General features: G+C 50.7%; 1 protein-coding gene across 2 annotated transcripts; it reads left to right on the top strand.

Moving 5' to 3' along the window:
- Positions 1–4,140: 4,140 nt before the first annotated feature.
- SLC38A7 (solute carrier family 38 member 7) lies at positions 4,141–16,708 on the top strand. Of its 2 annotated transcripts, none has more exons than XR_006961870.1 (12): positions 4,141–4,822; positions 5,082–5,179; positions 5,958–6,361; positions 7,005–7,203; positions 7,440–7,584; positions 8,592–8,690; positions 9,269–9,326; positions 9,544–9,658; positions 10,997–11,144; positions 11,554–11,753; positions 12,095–12,670; positions 14,742–14,786. XR_006961870.1 is itself a non-coding variant. In XM_047078511.1 (12 exons), the coding sequence occupies exons 3-12, from the start codon at positions 6,092–6,094 to the stop codon at positions 14,842–14,844; spliced, it is 1,392 nt and encodes a 463-aa protein (XP_046934467.1). In that variant the 5' UTR covers positions 4,141–4,822; positions 5,082–5,179; positions 5,958–6,091; the 3' UTR covers positions 14,845–16,708. The 2 variants fall into 2 exon arrangements, 1 of the variants encoding a protein (XP_046934467.1); XM_047078511.1 differs by having other exon boundaries at positions 12,616–12,670; positions 14,742–16,708.
- Positions 16,709–18,448: the final 1,740 nt, after the last annotated feature.

The raw sequence follows: 18,448 nt of genomic DNA, 5'->3' as shown, positions 1-18,448 counted from the left end.
AAGGTTGGCTGCCAAAACCTCAACCAAAAAAGGAACTTAACTGCCCTGCTGACTTGTTATTTTTAAAGCCATGTATTACCAGCTCACCCTGGACTGGACTAAGTCCCGTTCCTCACTGAAAACAGAGCTGGGAGATGGGAACCTGATGCTTCTCTCCACTGTCCAGGCTGTTTGCTTCACCTTTTCCTGGTTTCTTAGAGTCTAAAATGTTAACATTCTTCCACCTGATGGAGGAAATTGCCCACTTAGAATAGTCTTGCCTTTGTTCTGTTATAATTTAAGGTCTAATCATCCCCCAAACTGGATTGATTTTTAAATTTTTGTTCTTAACGTTTATTTTTGAGACAGAGACAGAGCATGAACAGGGGAGGGGCAGAGAGAGAGGGAGACACAGAATCTGAAACAGGCCCCAGGCTCTGAGCTGTCAGCACACAGCCCAATGCGGGGCTCGAACTCACGGACCGTAAGATCATGACCTGAGCCGAAGTCGGATGCTTAACCGACCGAGCCACCCAGGCGCCCCTGGATTGATTTTTAAAATATTGGTTCCCTGGTCTTACCTTTGGGCATTCTGACTCAGTATGTCTGAGATAAGGCTTGGGAATCTTTTTTTTTTTTTTTTTTTTTAATAAAAAAAAAACTTTCTAGGTGGTTCACATATAGCTGACCCATGGACCAGTCCTTGGGTATTCTTAGACTGCTTCAAGCTTACATCTAAACAACCAAAGTCCAGGGGCACCTGGGTGGCACAGTCAGTTAAGTGTCTGACTTGGGCTCAGGTCATGATCTCACAGTTATGAGTTCAATCCCCACTTTGGGTGCTGCACTGACAGTGTGGAGCCTGCTTCAGATTCCCTCTCTTTCTCTTTCTCCTCTGCCCCTCCCTCACTTATGCTATCCTTCTTAAAAATAAATGTTAAAAAAATTTTTTTAAGGAATGAAGTGCTAATATATTCCTCAACATGGGTGAATCTTGAAAACAGTATGCTGGGGCGCCTGGGTGGTGCAGTCGGTTAAGCGTCCGACTTCAGCCAGGTCACGATCTCACAGTCCGTGAGTTCGAGCCCCGCGTCGGGCTCTGGGCTGATGGCTCAGAGCCTGGAGCCTGTTTCCGATTCTGTGTCTCCCTCTCTCTCTGCCCCTCGCCCATTCATGCTCTGTCTCTCTCTGTCCCAAAAATAAATAAACGTTGAAAAAAAATTTTTAAATAAAAAAAAAAAGAAAAAAAGAAAACAGTATGCTGAGTGAAAGAAGGCAAAATATATGTGATAAAGTCACAGGTCAGTCTCTCTGAGGTGGATGTTCTTTGGATGCATCTAAAAATCCTACATGTTCATTCTCTAAGGATCACTACAATTATGTCCACTTTTACCTTATTTGTATTACTTTTAAAATTTGCTCTTTTCTAATTAAGAAAAAAAAAGTCATGGGCACCTGCCTGGCTCAGTCGGTAGAGCATCCAACTCTTGATCTCAGGGTCATGAGTTCAAGCCCCACATTGGGCGTGGAGCCTACTTTAAATTTTTTTTTCAACGTTTTTTATTTATTTTTGGGACAGAGAGAGACAGAGCATGAACGGGGGAGGGGCAGAGAGAGAGGGAGACACAGAATCGGAAACAGGCTCCAGGCTCTGAGCCATCAGCCCAGAGCCCGACGCGGGGCTCGAACTCACGGACCGCGAGATCGTGACCTGGCTGAAGTCGGACGCTTAACCGACTGCGCCACCCAGGCGCCCCGGAGCCTACTTTAAAAAAGGGGAGTTGCCTGGGTGGCTCAGTCAGTTAAGTGTGTCTGACTCTTGGTTCCTGCTCAGGTCATGATCTCAAGGTTTGTAAGTTGGAGCCCTGCATCGGCCTCTGCTCTGGCACCATAGAGCCTGCTTGGGATTCTCTGTCTCCCTCTTTCTCTGCTCCTCCCTCACTTGTGTCTGTCTCTCTCTCTCTCTCTCTCTCTCTCTCTCTCTCTCTCTCTCTCTCAAAATAAATATTTCTTTAAAAGTCACATATTCGACAAAAAGTCACAAGTGACTTTTTATGAAATGGCAATACTGGGCAACTCCATAGAAGCAGAGTAGGTTTGTAGTTTCCAAGGGCCTACAGGAAGGAGGAGTAGAAAGTGACTACTAATGATTACAGAGTTTTTGAGAGAGTGATGATAATGCTCTGAGACTGGGTAGGTTGCAAAATTCTGAACATAGCAAACACCACTGTATTGGACACTTTACAAGGGTGAATCTTGTGGTAAAATGCATAATGAACCTCAATAAAGTTATTTGTTTCAAAAACTTGCAGGGGTGCCTGGCTGGCTCAGTTGGGAAAAGCATGGGAAGCTTGATCTCAGGGTTGAGTTCGAGAGCCGCCTGTTGAGTGTAGCAATTTCTTAAAAAACAAAACAAAACTTGCAAACAGCTCAGCTATCCTTCAGCAAGTGATTACACAAACTGGTACATACACACCACGAAATACTACTCAATAATAAGACATACACGACAACTTGGATGTGTCTCTGGGAATTAAGTACAGAAAACCAGTCCTAAGTTACAAACTGTTTGATTCCATTTTTTTTAATTTAATTTTTTTTAATGTTTATTTATTCTTGAGACAGAGACGGAGCGTGAACAGGGGAGGGGCAGAGAGAGAGGGAGACACAGAATCCGAAACAGGCTCCAGGCTCTGAGCTGTCAGCACAGAGCCTGACATGGGGCTCAAACCCATAAACTGCGAGATCATGACCTGAACTGCAGTCAGTCGCTTAACTGACTGAGCTACCCAGTGCCCCTGTTTTTGCTTTTTTAAGTCTATTCATTTAATTTGAGAGACAGCAGGAGCAAGGGGGGAGGGACAAAGAGAGAGAGACTCTCAAGCAGGCTCTGCACTGTCAGCACGGAGCCCAACGCAGAGCTTGGTCTCACCAACCATGAGATCATGACCTGAGCCAAAATCAAGAGTCACACCCTTAACCAACTGAGCCACCTAGGCACCCCCATATTATTTCTTATAACTGCATATGAATCCACAGAGATCTCAATAAAAATTTCAGTTAAAGATGACTTGGGTTATGTGGTATTTCCTGTGTTCCCTCATCAATGAGGATCTTGATTCATGGACAGATACATGTAGTGGAGAGCATATTCTCATAAGACAGACCTGGGACATTGGAATGGCAAAGATTACGTGACAACTTGAAAATGTTGCACACAACCAGGAACAGAAGCCAGGGCTCTGGACACCCATTCCCTCATTCCACAAATATTTTTTTATATGAGTAACTAGATACCTCAGAAACTGTTTTAGCATCTAGGCCCTGAGGTTATGGCCATGAACAATACTCAGACCAGTCCTCTCACAGGAAAGATCACACAGCTCAAGTGGGTAAAAGTGGTCCCTCACTGTCAGTGAAAGAAACTCCAGGGTCACTGGTTGCGGGTCTGAGGCCAGGAGGGAGACACAGGAGGATAATGAGGCCAAATCACTTTTGTCCGGTTCCTGGGCCTGGCAAAGACACCAAAGCTCCTAATGTTCTTCCTAAAAGGAAGGAGTAATGTTTCGCTTTGGCTAAGAGACCAGGATTAAAACTAACAGGATAGGGAAGACTGGGTAGCTAGGGTCATGCTCTCACGGGTGTCGAGGGTTCCAGCCCCGTGTCAGGCTCTGTGCTGACAGCTCAGAGCCTGGAGCCTGCTTTGGATTCTGTGTCTCCCTCTCTCTCTGTCCCTCCCTGCTTGTGCTCTGTCTCTCTCTTTCAAAAATAAATAAACATTAAAAACATATATATATATATACATATATATGTGTATCTACACATATATATGTATATATATGTATCTATGTGTATATACGTATATATACGTATATATGTGTATATATGTATAGATACACATATATAGATATATATAGATATAGATATAACTAACAGGTTATGCATGGTGGTCTGGGAGCGGAGAGTGGCTCGCAGCAAATGTGTGGTTGAGGATTCAGAGGGCCGGTGCCCTCCAAGCCTAAAGCCTGCAGAAAACTACAACTTCCAGCGTCTCCCGCGGCCCGCCTGAGCCCTGGCTGTCATGTGACCTCGGCTCACGTGTCTCTGCAGCCGGCTCGGGTGGGAAGTACCTTAGGTAGGTGGTAGGAGGTGGAGGCGGTGGAGGGTGGAAGTGTTAAGTCTCGGACCCCAGCTGTCTAGAGCCCTGCCCACTCCGTGCGGGGCTCCGAAGCCCGGAGTCATCGGTCCCCCGCCAGCCCTCAACAGGACCGGCTTTGCCGCGGCGCCGTAGTTCGGGCTGTTTCCACCTAGTGCTAGGCCTGAAGCGCCTTCCTAGCTTACCTCACAGCAGCCCACTCGCCTCGCTTGGGGCCTGGGGATCTTCCCCTCCGCGCCGGGCGCTCCCTAACCCACCTCCCAGTGCAGCCCTCCCTGCTTATTTCTGGGATCCAGCCCCAGACTGGACTGGGAACCCGCTTTGGTTGGGATCTGAGAGGGCCTGTTGCAATGGTTACAGCTCTGGCCTTGAGCCTGTGGACATCATTCTTCTGGTTCTGCCGACTATCTGCTGTGACATTAGTCTAGCCTCTTTCCTTCCCTGGGCCTGTTCCTCTAACTGATCTGGTGCTCCATTATTGAGTTAGCGTCAGAGCTGCTGACGCTCTGCTGACCAGCGCAGAAACAGCTCACACTCTTCTCTCCACTGACAGCAGATTTTAGATAAAGTCTTGAAGAAGAAATTGGGGCCAGAGAGGGAAGTGAGGAAAATCAGATCCTAGATCTTCAAGAAGGAGCTGTAAGGACAACACACCCTCCACCATAGCCCATCAGGCAGAAGGAGAAGGTAAGGTGGGGACAATGGAACCGGGGACTTCGCATGGAAGGACAGCCGAGAGATCTTGGACCAGTGCAGAGACCTCTGTGTCTGAGATGTGAGCAGGGTGGAGGAGGGGGTCTCACAGCTCTGGGAGCGCTGACTTTGCAGGGCTCTTTCTTGAGCTATGCTGGAAACCTGGGAGCCCAGAGCTCTCTGCCTCCACTACTCACAGCTTTGATTTCTTTCTTTTTTTTTTTTTTTTTCTGTGTTACTGGTTGAGTAACAGGTTGCATAAGAGGAAGCCTGTGGCATCTGATCTTTCTGGACTTGGAGCCAGCAGTAGAGATATTTCCTCTGGAGCTGTGTCCCTTGGTTGCATGCTTGGTGAGAGCACCCAAACTCTCTGTTTTCCCTCTCATGAGCGTATGGTTCCCATCTTTGTTCATCCATCACCAGGAGAAGCAATGAGAAGCATCCGACGACCTGGGGGTGGGCGGTGGCCTCATTAGCCATTCTAAACCCCTCAGTGTGCTGAGGGCATCAGAGAGACGCCTCTCTGATAGGCAATGGTTAGGTCAGTCACAAGGGAGAAGAGTGAGAGTTAGCCTTGAATTTTCAAGGGCTTTGAAAGCTACACAGAATTTAGACTCTGGGCTAGAGAGCAGTATGTTGGATTGTAATATATTGAAATACCCACACTTCTAGGTGAGGGCTGCGATTGCAAACCCTGTGGTGTGGAAACAGGCTGGGAGGCCAGATAGATTTAGACCCAAATCCTGCTCTGCCTTTTGCTAGCATGTGACCCTGGGTCAACGATATGATCTCTCTGAACCTTATGACCACTGTGATAAGGACTGAATGAGATAAGATATGTCCAAGATACTTCTGCCCAACAGGAGTGTAGCCTCTCCGTAGTGCTGATGTGTTAGTATTCCGCTCTCTTAGGTTTAGGACTTATTTACCTATGGGTCTCTAAGCCTGAAGCAAGCAGGCTTTACATCAGATATATTTCTGCCTCTGCCACCATACACTGTGACACCCAAATGCAGTGTTCTGCAGAGGCACACCTGGGTTTGAATGTCAGCCATATGACCTTGGGAATGTTGTTTCAGCATTCTGTGCCCATCTCAGGATAACAGTAGTACCTGTGTTTCCCATCTAGGTTGAGAAGAGCCAGAGCTCACAGGCCTCCTAGAATAACAGCCCCAAACAGGCTAGTGCCGCCCTCCAGCTGCCCAGGGGATGTGGTTGTGAGGCAGAATCCACAGACCCCGTGGGAAGAGGGCTCTGAGTGCCATGGCCCAGGTCAGCATCAACAATGACCTTGGCGAGTGGGGTCTGAGCACGGACTCCGGGGAGCGGGCCCGTCTGCTGCAGAGTCCCTGTGTGGACACAGCCCCCAAGAGTGAAGGGGAGGCGTCTCTTGAGAGTCTGGGCAGAGGCACCACTTCCACAATTGGGGCCATCTTCATCGTCGTCAATGCCTGCCTGGGTGCAGGGCTGCTCAACTTCCCGGCGGCCTTCAGCACTGCAGGGGGCGTGGCAGCCGGCATCACACTGCAGATGGTGAGTGTGCTGGCCGTAAGGGCAGAAATGCAGTTCAGGTGTTGGGTCTGAGCTCTTTACCTTGGAAGGGAGGCTTTGCCTCAAGGATAGTCAGTCAATGACACAGGCTACCACTGCTCCCACCCTCACCCTTGGCAGACATTACTAACCTATCCCAGCACTCTTTCATCTGAGCCCAGGTGAGGCTGCAGAAGGCTTCCCAGCAGTTTGGACATCGACTGCATATTTAATAATTTTGTAGTTTATGTTTAAAAAGTGGGCTCTTACCTTTTAGAACTACATGCTGGAATATTTACTGATGAAATGATTTGATAGCTGGTATTTCCTTCAACATAATCCAGAGTGGCAGAGGGAAACAAGATGAGCCATGAGCTGATTATTTTTGAAGCTGAGTGATGGGTGCATGGCGGTTCATGATACCATTTTGTCCCTCTTGTGTGTATTTGAAATTTTCCACAAAACTTCTTCGTTTTTAAAGAAAATCTCAACTCGGCAGCCTCCAGCCATGTGGTAAAGTTGCCTACAAGATGAGGCTTATTTACCAAACTGGCGGTAGGCATTGGCCTAGTAAATGCTGAGCAAGATCAGGCTGCCCTTTGTTGCCAGGCCTGTCCCACACCCTGTGGCTCTGTCCTGCTTGCAGGGCATGCTGGTCTTCATCATCAGCGGCCTCGTCATCCTGGCCTACTGCTCCCAGGCCAGCAATGAGAGGACCTACCAGGAGGTGGTGTGGGCTGTGTGTGGCAAACTGACAGGCGTGCTGTGTGAGGTGACCATTGCCATTTACACTTTCGGCACCTGCATCGCCTTCCTCATCATCATCGGGGACCAACAAGACAAGAGTGAGGTTCCCCCTCAGTACCTACTTCATCCCTCCCGCTCGGCCCTCGGGATCCTGGGTGGAGGAATGGGCACCAACACCTGCCCAAGGCCTAGCCTGGGTCCAGCCTTCTTCTGTGAATCCTCCCTCCTGGCTGCTGAGCCCATTAGACAGATGGAAGCCCTGAGGCTCAGCAGAGCAGGAGGGCCACAGCCTGCAGGAGCCTGGCATGACATTCTCTCCTTCCTCCCTGTGCAGTTATAGCTGTGATGGCAAAGGAGCCTGAGGGGGCCGGCAGCAGCTCCTGGTACACAGACCGAAAGTTCACTATCAGCCTCACTGCCTTCCTCTTCATCCTGCCCCTTTCCATCCCCAGAGAGATCGGCTTCCAGAAGTATGCCAGGTTCGGAGGCCCCACCCCAACTCAGGCCAGACAGAAGCTCTAATCACACACAGTTAAAGGCCCAGGCACTGCTGGAGAACCCCTCTCCTTCTGGGGCAGCCAAAGTGGGCAAGGCAGCATGGACCACGGCTCGCAAGGCCACCAGCATAAGATTTCCTTTTGTGTCTGCATCAAGGGAGACAGTGGCCCTTTGCATAGTGAGAGATCCTGTTCCAAATGTCCTTGTCACAGAAGAGACAGGTGGTTATCAGGAGTGTGAAGGGAGCTTCCAGGCCAGGACCTTGGCTTTCCCAGGGAGGAGGGGATTTTTTATCATTTGGAATTGTCAAGCCTGGCCCCATCTTCCATGCAGCTTAGTATGAAGGGACAGGACTGGCTTCCTGTCTCAGGGTCTGAAAAGCTGTGTAATTCTGAGCCATTTCCTGTGATCCACAATTGGTAGGGTCACACTTGGCTGTCTCCAAGGTCCCCTTTAATGTTGACATCCCCGTATTTGAATCTTCAGCCCTTTTACCTCCAGCGGCTCCTACTTCTCAAAGGCCCTTGTAGCAGTCACCAAGTGAGGGTTGCACTGATGGAAGAAACACATATGCTTTGAAGCCCAGACCTCTAAGCCGAACCAGTGCATTTCCTAATGGTCAGAAATGTTAGTCTGGTCCCCTCTTGCGGTCCAGCTGCCTCCAAGCTGTGACTGGTTTCTCTAAAACCTGTTTCTTTTTTTTTTTTTAAAGTTTATTTATCTATAATAAATAATCTATACACCCAACATGGGGCTCAAACTCATGACCCCAAGATCAGGAGTCACATGCTTTTCTGACTGAGCCAGCCAGGCACCCCTCTAAAGCTTATTTCTCATGCATTTTTTGAATCTTTGTTTGGAATAATCTCCCAATTTATTCAGTAGACACTGTGGTCACTAGAGCTGAGGGTAGATACCCCTGGGGTGGAATCAGAGAGAGGGCAGCTGGGGCTGGGGAAGAGGAAACTCAAACCATTCTTTCTGGCAGCTTCTTGAGCGTCGTGGGCACCTGGTACGTCACTGCCATCATTATCATCAAATATATCTGGCCAGATAAAGAGATGACCCCAGGGGATATCCTGACTAGGTGGGTAAGAACCCCAAGGAAGCCGCTACTTGGGCTCCAGGAAGTACTGGGTCAGACATCAAAAGGCCATACAGGTGCTCTTTTTAAAGCTCATTAGGTCACCAGAGCTTGACTTGTTGGTCATTGGAGAAAGGAGGCAAGAGTGAGAACCAACATCCAATATCCAATATCCAACAGATAAGCCATTGTAAGACTTGGCCTCCAGTTATGGAGACTACCAGGGTGGAATTGCACATTTTTGCAACTTGTCCTTATCTGTAATTTCTGTATGAGGATGAATCTGTTTTCTCATTTAAAAAAAAAAAAAAGTTTCTTGTTTTTGAAAGAAAAAGGAAAGCAACTCCAGTGCAGCAACCAGAAATTCTGGATTTTGGTCCCAGGAGGGTCTTCCAGAGTCTCAGTGTACTGACCTGTGAAATGGAGATGTGCCCTCTCCCTGTTTCCAGACTTAAGGGGGTTGAATGTGTAGAATAGTGGTTGGTGGAGGCCATGGTGGGATGAGTGAAGAGTAAGGACATGGGGCGGTTGGTGGCTCTGTGGGATTCACAAGCAGCAGACTCTTGTGTGTTTGTCCACAGGCCAGCTTCCTGGGTCGCCGTGTTCAATGCTATGCCCACCATCTGCTTCGGATTTCAGGTGCCGGTTGCAAGGTTCCTGTTGTCCTCTTAGCTCACTCCCCACCCTGGGCAGGAACCCACATTATAGGGAGGATGGGGACATCCTGGGAGGAAAGACAGAGTCAGAGCACTGGGACTTGTCCCTTGTCCCTGGTGCCTTTGTCCCCAAACTGCCTCCCTCTAGAAACTGGGAAGGGGTCACTTCCCCACCATAACTGTGACCTTCACCCTAACAGTGCCACGTGAGCAGTGTGCCGGTCTTCAATAGCATGCGGCAGCCCAAGGTGAAGACCTGGGGTGGGGTGGTGACAGCCGCCATGGTCATAGCCCTCGCTGTCTACATGGGCACGGGTGAGTGCTCCCCTCTGATGGCTGGGCTTAGAGTGCTCCCACTTTTCCTCTTTGTCTCCAAGTCCTCTGGCCAAGCTTTCTTGGGGACAGCCCAGCATTCCCAGCATATCAAACACTTCTGTAGGCATTGGCTTGAACCTGGGCTGCCTTGGGCCTCCTCCCCCCCAAATGAGAGAGATGTATTCACCCATTCACTTGGCAGCTGTCAGTCAGTGCCTCGTGAGTTCCGGGAACTGTTCCCAGCACAGGGGATGCCGTGAAGATTGACAGACCTGGTCCTGCTCACCTGGAATTGACAGTCTAGCCAGAGAGTCTTACAAGAGTAAGGCAGGAGTCAGTAAGGACATCCAGACAGTGGGGAGTGCCACCACAACCAGTGAGACAGGGAAGCTGTGAGTGGGACTAGGAGAGGTGGTGACAGTCTCCATGGTTCACAGGAGGCTCCTGTCTAAGGGGGTGGCATGTAGGGAGCCCCAGTGACGAGGAGCGAGCATCTGAAGGGCTGAGAGAAGAGTGTTCCAAACAGAGAGGCGGGAAATGCCAGGCCCCTGAGGCAGGGACAGACAGGGCTGTGCAGCTGGAGTGGGGTGAGTTGGGGGTGGGGGGCAGGCAGGGAGGCCAGACAGGGACCAGAGTAGGTCCTGTTGGGCGTGAGGACTATGGGGAGCCCAAGAGGAAGCATTTCAAGCAGGGGCACATCTCGACAAAATATGGCTGCGGGCGCCATGCGGAGAATGGTTTGGATAACAAAGCAGAACAGGAAGACCAGGCCGTGATTCCTTCCACAGGTGTTATGGGGCCAGCATTGTTCTACCTCTGAAGACAAAGCCAGGAGCAAGAGGGGCAAATAGGCCAAGTCCCTGTCCTCCTAGGGCTCGTGTTCTGGCTGGAGAGACACACAATGAATAAGTGTAAAAGGAAAACACACACACACACACACAGGAGAGTTCTGAGGAAAATAGAGCAGGGTGCTGTGAGCGAGCGCCCAAGGTCAGGGGTTATTGTGGATGGGCAAGGCGGACTCATTCTCTGAGATGGGGACACCAGAGCTGTGACCTGAATAGTGAAGAGATAGGGGTGCGAAGGGCTAGACAGACAGAAGGTTAGTGCAGAAGCTCCGAAACAGGAACGTGCTGGGTGAGCTCAGGATGACAAAGGTGGCAGTGGGGAGGGGATGTGAGAAGTCAGGGACAAAGCCTCGGGTCCCAGCCTGACACCCTCTTAGCCTCCAGAGCTGCTCCAGCGCCCTCCCCATCTGAGTTGCAGCCTGGAGTAAATGGTCCATCCCCCTCACCCTCCCAGGATTGCCCCTGCCAGCCCTCTTGTCCCTGTCCTCAGGCATCTGTGGCTTCCTGACCTTTGGAGCTGCTGTGGACCCCGATGTGCTCCTGTCCTACCCCTCGGAGGACATGGCTGTGGCTGTTGCCCGTGCCTTCATCATCCTGAGCGTGCTCACCTCCTACCCCATCCTGCACTTCTGTGGGCGGTGAGCCCCCTCCCCACCCCATGGGAGTGCTCCCTCTCACCAGGACTCCTCAGCACCCCTGAGAGCCCTTTGAACATAGTCCTTTGGCCTTTTGTGAGTCCTCTAAGAACCTGTAGTCAGATCCTTCCCTGAACACCTAGCCTCTGGCGTACCCAGACCCTTCCTTTGCAGGAGGATAATAGCATCAGTTCCCACGAGGTGAGCATGTCCTGGGCCAGGCCAGGCCCTAAGCACATCACATCCACCAGCCCGTCCAGTCCCCGTGGCAACCACAAGAGTACTGCTGGACCCATTGCACAGAACAGGAAACAGGATCAGCGCTTAGGGCCTTACCCCTAGTCTACGCACTCAGAGCTCTGGCTCTGTGAACCGGAGGTGGGGGCCTCTGAGACACTCTCTGTGTGGGTAGGGCAGTGATCGAGGGCCTGTGGCTGCGCTACCAGGGGATGCCCGTGGAGGAGGACGTGGGGCGGGAGCGGCGGCGACGCGTGCTCCAGACTCTGGTCTGGTTCCTGTTCACCCTGCTGCTGGCACTCTTCATCCCTGACATCGGCAAGGTCATCTCAGTCATCGGAGGCCTGGCTGCCTGCTTCATCTTTGTCTTCCCAGGTATGGACCTGTGCCCGCCTCCTGCACCCCCACCACCCTCCCCCCCCCCCCCCCGCCCATGCAGTACTGGCTCCCAGGGTCTCCCGGCCTCAACTCCTCCCTTGCTTACCTGCCAGGAGAGTAACCACCAGCCCTTACTAATCACCCACCTCAGGCTCTGCACTAACCCCTGCCCCTCCTGCAAAGAAGGGATAGATGTTATCTCCATTCTGTTGATGAGATGTGAGGAGGTTAAACAGACTCAACCATTGAGTAACAACTTTTCTGACCCAAGTCTGTCTAGGTGCACAGCCTACACTCTTAACCTTTCATTCGCTTCTCTGTTGCTGCCTGACTGTTAGGGATCCGGCTGGTTCAGCCCATTACAGCCCAGAGAGTGCCAGGGTCTGGCGGCAGCACCCGGATACAGAAGTCGGGAGACCCAAGTTTCAGACACAAGTCTGCCACCGGATCCCCAAGAAGTGCTCCCACCTGCCCAGCCATGAGTTCTGCCTGTACCCAGCTTATTTCTCTCTAGGAGACCAACTTGAAAGTCCTTGCCACTTTGCAAGGAGCAGGGGGGGCCACATCTGCTCAGAAGTGCCCTGGGAAGGGCCCTCGGGGTGGTGGGGGCTACTGCTGAATCCCCTTCCGTGGCTGCCCCTTTGGCTCTGGGGCTCGCCTGCAGCCCGAGGAGAGCCTGTCAGATGCTGGCCTCTCCCGGGAGAGCAGATGCAAGGCCTCCGACTGCACGTGGAGTGGGGCAGAGTTGAAGAGTAAACACAGGCCTTTCTCCATTCACCGCTACCTCTTGGTAAAGGGGGAGGGTGGGCCTGAGTGAAGGAGCCCGCCTGAGCTCTCGGGGCCACGTCTTCTCTTCCAGGGCTCTGCCTCATTCAAGCCAAACTCTCGGAGATGGAAGAAGTCAAGCCAGCCAGGTAAAGCAGAGCCCGGGGTGTGTGGAGGTGCCAGATGAGGGATGGGCTGGTGGGGGCAGGGGTGCTTAAAACGGGGAGAGATCAAGAGACCTGTGGACTTAAAAATAGCAGAAGAGTTTTTGGGGCGCCTGGGTGGCTCAGTCGGCTAAGTGTCCGACTTCGGCTCAGGTCATGATCTCACGGTTTGTGAGTTCGAGCCCCGCTTCGTGCTCTATGCTGACAGCTCAGAGCCTGGAGCCTGCTTCAGATTCTGTGTCTCCCTCTCTCTCTGCCTCTCCCCCACTCATGTGCGTGCGCACTTTCTCTCAAAAATAAATAAACATTAAAAAATTTTAAAAACAAGACAAACCTCATACCTTTAAAAAAAAAAAAAAAAGGCTTGGGGCGCCTGGGTGGCTCAGTCGGTTAAGCGGCCAACTTCGGCTCAGGTCATGATCTCACGGTCCGTGAGTTCAAGCCCCGCGTCAGGCTCTGTGCTGACAGCTCAGAGCCTGGAGCCCGTTTCAGATTCTGTGTCTCCCTCTCTCTCTGACCTTCCCCCGTTCATGCTCTGTCTCTCTCTGTCTCAAAAATAAATAACTGTTAAAAAAATTTTTTTTTAAAAAGGCATAAGAGTTGTCTAAATACCTAAGAAATGGGTGGCACATGCTAGCTGTGACAGTTTAAATGCTACTGAAGGACTTTAGAGAAAAAAGTGGAAGTTCCTCTTGCCCCTACAACCCACTCCCCACCACATCCCTTCTCCTGAGAGCTCTCTGTCATCAGTATGGTCTTCTAGTTGTTTCTGTGTGTGCATACATGTCCAAATACATAGAGCTACGCATACGTATGCACAAACACATGAAATTTTGTGTCTGGTTTGGTTTTTTCAAAAATGGCTTCATGCCAGACGCTTTTCTACCACTTGCTTCCTTTCACTTAACCATGTGTGTTAGAGATCACTCTACGTCAGCACAAGAAGATCCATCCACTTCTTCCCTTTTTTAAGGGCTGTGGAATGTTCGAGTGTGTGAATGTGTGAATACTCTTATACGTGTGCATCTTGACACACCTGTTTCGAGGATCTTACTAGGATCAATTCTTAGAAAGAAGTTGCTGGATCAAGGGGCATGCTCATTTTTACTTCTGCACATAGGTTCAAATTTCCCTCTAGAAAACCAGTTAGAGTCCTAGCAGTAGAGTGAGGGTACCCTGTTCTCCACACCCCTGCCAGTATTGTCTAGAACAGCCTTTTTTTTTTTTTAATATTTATTTATTATTGAGAGAGAGAGAGACAGAGTGTGAGCTGGGGAGGGGCAGAGAGAGAGGGAGACACAGAATCTGAGCAGGCTCCAGGCTCTGAGCTGTTAACACAGAGCCCTACGCAGGGCTTGAACCCATGAACCATGAGATCATGACTTGACGCTTGACCAACTGAGCCACCAGGCGTCCCAGAACAGCCTTTTAAATTTGTGTTAGTCTAGTAGATGAAAAACACAATATTGTTTTAATATCCACATTTCCTTGAATAGTACAGAGGTTGAAAACAGCTTGTAACCTTTTTTAAAAGAATTATATTTGCATATTCTATATACTTCATTCTATAATGAAGTAATATTCATTATAGAAAACTTTAAAAGTACAAGTGTAAGGAAGAAATTTTGAGTCATCCTTAATGTCAATACCCTGTTGTATCCTCTTACTGCCTTGTCACTATATTTGATATATATATTTGCAGATGTCTGCGCTTTTTTTTTTTGTAAATGGAATGGATCACACTCCATATGACCTGCTTTTTCCTGAACATGTTTCCATCAGGAGGCATGCATTCTAATCCTGGTTCTGCCCTTGGCTTGCTGTGACCTGTCAATGAGCTCCATTAGGTCTTGGTCTTCTGACCCATGGACTGGATCTTACACTTGGCCCCACATACCTTTGTATGAAAAGTCATTTAGAAGTAGGAAGTGCTCTACTCACTAGAGAAATGCTATAAGTAATTACAATAATTAACTGACACACACACACACACACACACAAGTCTGCAAAGCCAAGGGTAGGTTGACTGACTAGGCCTCTCTCTCCTGCCTTACAGCTGGTGGGCGCTGGTCAGTTATGGTGTCCTCTTGGTCACCCTGGGAGCCTTCATCTTCGGCCAGACCACAGCCAACGCCATCTTTGTGGATCTCTTGGCATAACCGCTGCCTCCCAGGCAACACATGGCCTTTGCCACTGGACCCAGGAGCCCATCTCTTAGAGTTGTGGGGTCACCTTGAGTCCAGCACCATTCCCAACTGCTGGTAGGATGACATCTGGACATCCTTTTCCAAGAACGGTTCTGGAGTAAAATCAGGCCTCACACCTCTGGATGGCTCAGACCCAGCTCCCCCTGCTCTCCAGTCCCGGCAGTTCCACGATGGAGGGAGGAGGTCTTGTATCACAGAAGAACCTTCTCTGTCCTTCAACTCTCGACTTCTCCACCCCTGAAAAGCATGGGTGAGGAGGATCAAAACATCTCAGAAAAAAGACCGCAGCCTGACTTTCCTTTGGAGAAAGTATGGGCAAAGGGCCACTCAACAGAGCACCCTGTCCTGAGCAGGACCTGTGCTCATTATCCCGGGACTCAGTGCCTGCTCCAGTTGGGCAGCCGCTTGGCCAGCCGTGACTTCTCTGGGATCTGGCAATTTCCAAAGGTAGCACAAAAGTCATACAGACGCACAGAGGTAGATAGAGTCATGCCTTGTCCACCCCCAGCCTGGGTCCAAAGTGAACCTGTAGACCTCTTTTCCGTGGCTATTTGACATCTCCCAAGACTTTGAGGCCTCACCCTCTTTCCCCAAAGCTGAGGGTCCAGGCATCCCTCTCCTCCTCCATCTCCAGACATCATCAAGTCTAATGTTTACAAACGGTGCCAGCCCGGCTCTGACCCAAAGGACAGGGGCCGTCCCGTGCCACCACGGTGCTGTGAGTACTCCTCAGTTAGCTTTCCCCTTGGCAGGAAGTCTGTTTATCTCACTCAGATTCCAGATGGGCCCCTCGTTTCTGTGGCACAGGGTGGGTAAGAGAGAAGGCTGGGAATCTTTCAAACCCACGCAGGTTGGGTCAGTCAAGGTCCAGGTGAGCCTCTCTGTTACCTTCTCTTTCAGTGACTGCTTCTCTCTGCCTGCCCTCTGCTCCCCTCTCCCCTGGCAACCCCAGCAGGATAGCCCACAGAGAAGAAGAGCAGCCGAGTTGTCACTGACTGGGCAGCACTTGAGTGTAGTCACGCCGGTCTGGAAGTTTCCCTTCTGGCCCAGATCTTGTCTGCTCCCTCCCCCCAGCATTTCTTCAGCCCCTCCCCCAGTTTTCTAGCTCAGTCTCTCCTGCTCATGTAACACTGGGGCAGGAGGTGTGCCCAACCCTCTCGTGTCAGCTTCCTCAGCTCCACAAGCCCACCAGACCTGGCCTCAATGACCCGACACCGAGGTCACACGTGGGTTGTACCCCAGGTGGGGTGAGGAGGGACACTCTTCTCCCATTCTCGATTCCCAGTTTTCCCTCCTTGGCTGTTCACTTTGACCAATGCCAGGCATTGAATCAGGCCTCCTCCACCTGGAACTCCTAGAATTTCCTTGGCCCTGCCTGCCCCAAACCTCTGTACCAGGGGTGAGAGGGACCCCCACCCCACAGCCCTCCACTCAGGGCAGTGAGACCACAGAAGCAGAGACTGGCCGCGGCCAGATGGGCTTCTGCTCAGGTCCCGGATTGGATGACTCACCTTTCTTCACATCCCTCAGCCCCTCAGCCCCTGGAGCCAGACCCCCTGTGCTGTTTTCTCTCCGCCCCCTGCACAGCACCAGGTCCTTTCAGTGTGCATCCATGCTCAGTCAAGGGATGGGGGTGTAAGGGGAGTCCTCGCACAGAAACAGACCCATCAGAAAAAGGAGCTGGAATCTGGCCACGTGGCCTAAGCTCAGGAGCCCCCTGCCCGGCCCTCCCAGCCAGGGTATTTTACTGTTTCTTTTCTACTTGTGCACATTCATACCAGAGAGGATGGCTAATAAAAAGAGACTGTGCTGCTGAGCTGTGTGGCCTATGTCCAGTGCTGGGGACACAGTCCAGACCACTGACAGGAAGAAGGTAGGCAGGTGGGGAGGGGGTGGGGCAGGCACTGCTGGCTTCATCGTCTTTGACCCCTGTCAGGGATGAGTCCTGCCGTGTTCCCCTGACCAAGACGGGAACATGCGAGTGGTTCTTGGTGCCTCCCCTCTCTTCCACATCCCATCAGGCCCTGCCTGCCAACCTGGAGATTTACCCTGGGCTCCTGTCCTTGGTTTAAGTCCTGCTTGTGTCTTCCCCACACCATGTGGCCTCAGACTGGTCTCTGTGCTGCGTGTCTCTTGCCAGCCTCACATTTTGGGGTGAGCTTCCAACTCCTGAGCATCCGCCCTCATCCTTTCAGAGGCATGTGTTGAGCAGACCCTGGTTGTCCTGGTAGCAGAACCAGGTACTGACTGCTCAGTGCTGGCAAGAAGGTAGACTCAGCAAAACAGACAGCGGCTCCACCCTCAGACCAAGTGGTCACACAAGTATCTATTTGCAGATTGTGATATGTGCCAAAAGGAGAACATATAGAATGTTCTATTGGGGGGCCTGAAGCTTGTCTGGGGAGTCAGGGAAGGCTTCCTGGAGGAAGTGACATTTAAGCTGGCCCCTGAATGATGAGTAGGAATGAACTAAATGAAGAGAGGTGAGGAAACCTTTCCAGGCCATGGGAACTACATGCGCAAAAGCCCTGGCATTTGGTACTTGGTATTGGAAGAACATTGTCTGTGGGGTATCGCCTGGATGTGGGAGAGCAACAGGGATGAGACTAGAGCATTCTGGGGTGGTCTTCAGTGGCGCCCCCCCTTGCCCACAGGGTAAAGTGTAACCAGCTCATCTTCCACCACACTCCCTCCCTCCTGGTGCGAGTGGGGACTCTCTCCAGGGAGAAAATACTTCTGAAGTGGCCTAGTACTTTTGAGGGCTGGAGGAGTGAGACAGCTTTGGGCCACGCTTCACAGGAGGACTAGGGGACGAGAACTTGAGGTTTGGTTTCACTTTCTCTGAACAAAGAGAAGGAAAGGTTACATCTATGCTAAAGGCCAAACACCAGATTCATCATTTGTTCATTATATTCAAGACTTTGCCCGTGTCGTGTCGCCCCCATACTTGTAGGCACTTGATCACATCTCCCCCGTTGCACTGTAAGCTCCATGGGAGCAAGGGCATATCTCCTGTTAAAAAACAAAATTCAACCGAGTAAACTGGAAGATCTAATAGGCTTTATTAAGGAATTCGTGAATCAAGCAGTATCCTGTCTAGCAAGTACAGAGATGCTCCAAGGAGTTGTGCAAAATGGAAGGTTTTTACAGGAAGGGAGTGGGACAAGGTGGTTATTAGCCAATGAAAAGAAAGCATTGCTTCAGGCCAAGTCACCCTCACTTAAAGGGAAGGGCAGGGGGTCTTGGGTGGATTAGCTCATCTTCCTTTGGGGGATGGAGAGGGCCCAGGTGACAGATTGCCCCCTTGGTGCTGATCAGAAAATTCCTGATTGATCAGTTAAGACATTTCTGGGGAGGTTGAAACTGCAATTAAGTCTCATTTTGCTGTCCTGGGGGCAAATGACTCCACCTTGGGCCTGTGGTATTGTTTTTAACACTCCTTATCCATCTGGTGTCTTAGTCTGGAGCCTGGCCCATTGTAAGCAAGTGTCCTATAGTTGTGGAGCAAATGAATGAATAGCAACGAACATTTGTTGAATTCTTCCTTTGTGCCCCC

This window comes from Lynx rufus, unplaced genomic scaffold (assembly GCF_022079265.1).
Source record: "Lynx rufus isolate CCGP_SWC_20201006 ecotype Redwood Valley unplaced genomic scaffold, mLynRuf1.p SCAF_16, whole genome shotgun sequence".
In the NCBI taxonomy this organism is placed as follows: Eukaryota; Metazoa; Chordata; class Mammalia; order Carnivora; family Felidae; genus Lynx; species Lynx rufus.
Note: the sequence above shows the minus strand (reverse complement) of the source record. Positions and strands in the feature narration are given on the sequence as shown.

Excerpts from the sequence above, each read along its gene's own strand:
- SLC38A7 (XM_047078511.1), top strand. The coding sequence starts at position 6,092 with ATGGCCCAGGTCAGCATCAACAATGACCTTGGCGAGTGGGGTCTGAGC. Across the intron at positions 7,204-7,439 it reads CGGGGACCAACAAGACAAGA|TTATAGCTGTGATGGCAAAG; the intron begins GTGAGGTTCCCC and ends CTCCCTGTGCAG. Across the intron at positions 11,145-11,553 it reads ATCCTGCACTTCTGTGGGCG|GGCAGTGATCGAGGGCCTGT; the intron begins GTGAGCCCCCTC and ends CTGTGTGGGTAG.